The 2,391-nt window shown below is 56.5% G+C and overlaps 1 protein-coding gene across 1 annotated transcript in view; it reads left to right on the forward strand.

Annotated features, from left to right (window-relative positions):
- LOC130587083 (dual specificity mitogen-activated protein kinase kinase 7-like) overlaps positions 1-2,391 on the forward strand; it is a gene marked incomplete at its 3' end in the record, with an annotated part of 22,941 nt that overhangs the window by 16,474 nt on the left and 4,076 nt on the right. The window contains exon 4 of the mRNA XM_057388037.1: positions 18-177. Coding sequence (XP_057244020.1) covers positions 18-177 — 160 coding nt within the window. The remainder of the gene's footprint in view (positions 1-17; positions 178-2,391) is intronic.

Genomic DNA, 2,391 nt, shown 5'->3' on the forward strand with positions numbered 1-2,391 from the left:
CCTCCCCTCCCCCGCAGCAAATGCGTCGCTCGGGGAACCGCGAGGAGAACAAACGGATCCTGATGGACCTGGACGTGGTGCTCAAGAGCCACGACTGCCCCTACATCGTGCAGTGCTTCGGCACCTTCATCACCAATGTGAGACATGGGGACATTGGGGACATCCTGGGGACATTGGGGACACCTGGGGACATTGGGGACATTGGGGACATCCTGGGGACAATGGGGACATCCTGGGGACAGCTGGGATATCATAGATACACCTGGGATAAACATAGAGAACGGGGGAGCCACGAGTGCCCCTACATCGTGCAGTGCTTCGGCACCTTCATCACCAACGTGAGCATTGGGGACATCCTGGGGACATTGGGGACATCCTGGGGACAATGGGGACACACCTCAGATAGCACAGACACACCTGAGATATCACAAATACAGAGAACAGGGGAGCCACGACTGTCCCTACATCGTGCAGTGCTTCGGCACCTTCATCACCAACGTGAGCATTGGGGACACCTGGGGACATTGGGGACATCCTGGGGACATTGGGGACATCCTGGGGACAGCTGGGGACAATGGGGACACACCTGAGATACACCTGAGATATCACACCTGGGATATCACAGACACACACAGAGAACGGGGGAGCCACGAGTGCCCCTACACCGTGCAGTGCTTCGGCACCTTCATCACCAACGTGAGACTTGGGGACACCTGGGGACAATGGGGACACCTGGGGACATCCTGGGGACATTGGGGACACACCTGAGATACACCTGAGATATCATAGATACACCTGAGATACACCCGGGATATCACTGATAGACATAGAGAATGGGGGAGCCACGACTGCCCCTACACCGTGCAGTGCTTCGGCACCTTCATCACCAACGTGAGACCTGGGGACATTGGGGACATCCTGGGGACATCAGGGGACAATGGGGACATTGGGGACACACCTGAGATAGCACTGATAAACATAGAGAACAGCAGAGCCACGACTGCCCCTACATCGTGCAGTGCTTCGGCACCTTCATCACCAACGTGAGACACGGGGACATTGGGGACATCCTGGGGACAATGGGGACATCCTGGGGACAATGGGGACACACCTGAGATAGCACTGACACACATAGAGAACAGCAGAGCCACGACTGTCCCTACATCGTGCAGTGCTTCGGCACCTTCATCACTAATGTGAGCATTGGGGACATTGGGGACATCCTGGGGACATTGGGGACAGGGACAGACACACCTGGGATAGTACAGACACACCTGAGATATCATAGATAAACATAGAGAATGGGAGAGCCACGACTGCCCCTACATCGTGCAGTGCTTCGGCACCTTCATCACCAACGTGAGACCTGCTGGGGACATCCTGGGGACATTGGGGACATCCTGGGGACAATGGAGACACACCTGGGATAGCACTGACACACCTGAGATTTCATACATACAGAGAATGGGGGAGCCACGACTGCCCCTACATCGTGCAGTGCTTCGGCACCTTCATCACCAACGTGAGACACACCTGGGGACATTGGGGACATTGGGGACATCCTGGGGACAATGGGGACATCCTGGGGACAGTGACAGACACACCTGGGGACAGCTGAGATATCACAGATACACACAGAGAACGGGGGAGCCCCGACTGCCCCTACATCGTGCAGTGCTTCATCACCTTCATCACCAACCTGAGACACGGGGACATTGGGGACACACCTGGGGACATTGGGGACATTGGGGACACACCTGGGGACATTGGGGACACCTGGGGACAATGGGGACATCCTGGGGACAGGGACAGACACACCTGGGATAGCACAGATACAGCTGGGATAGCACAGATACACACAGAATGGGGGAGCCACGACTGCTCCTACACCGTGCAGTGCTTCGGCACCTTCATCACCAATGTGAGACATGGGGACAATGGGGACATCCTGGGGACATTGGGGACATTGGGGACACACCTGAGATAGCACAGACACATCTGAGATACACCTGAGATAGCACAGGCACACAGAGAATGGGGGAGCCACGACTGCCCCTACACCGTGCAGTGCTTCGGCACCTTCATCACCAACGTGAGCATTGGGGACATTGGGGACATCCTGGGGACATTGGGGACACAGCTGGGGACAGGGACAGACACACCTGCGGACAATGGGGACAGCTGGGGACACCTGGGATACACGTGGGGGTACCTGGGGGGGCAACAATTGTCCATTCCCACTCCCATCCCAGTCCCATCCCAGTTTATCCCAGTTTGATCCCAGTCCATTCCCAGTCCATCCCAGTATATCCCAGTCCATCCCAGTCCATCCCAGTCCATCCCAGTCCATTCCCAGTCCATTCCCAGTCCATCCCAGTCCATTCCCAGTCC

This window comes from Malurus melanocephalus, unplaced genomic scaffold (assembly GCF_030028575.1).
Source record: "Malurus melanocephalus ecotype Western Australia unplaced genomic scaffold, MMel_1.1 scaffold_1512, whole genome shotgun sequence".
NCBI lineage: Eukaryota > Metazoa > Chordata > Aves > Passeriformes > Maluridae > Malurus > Malurus melanocephalus.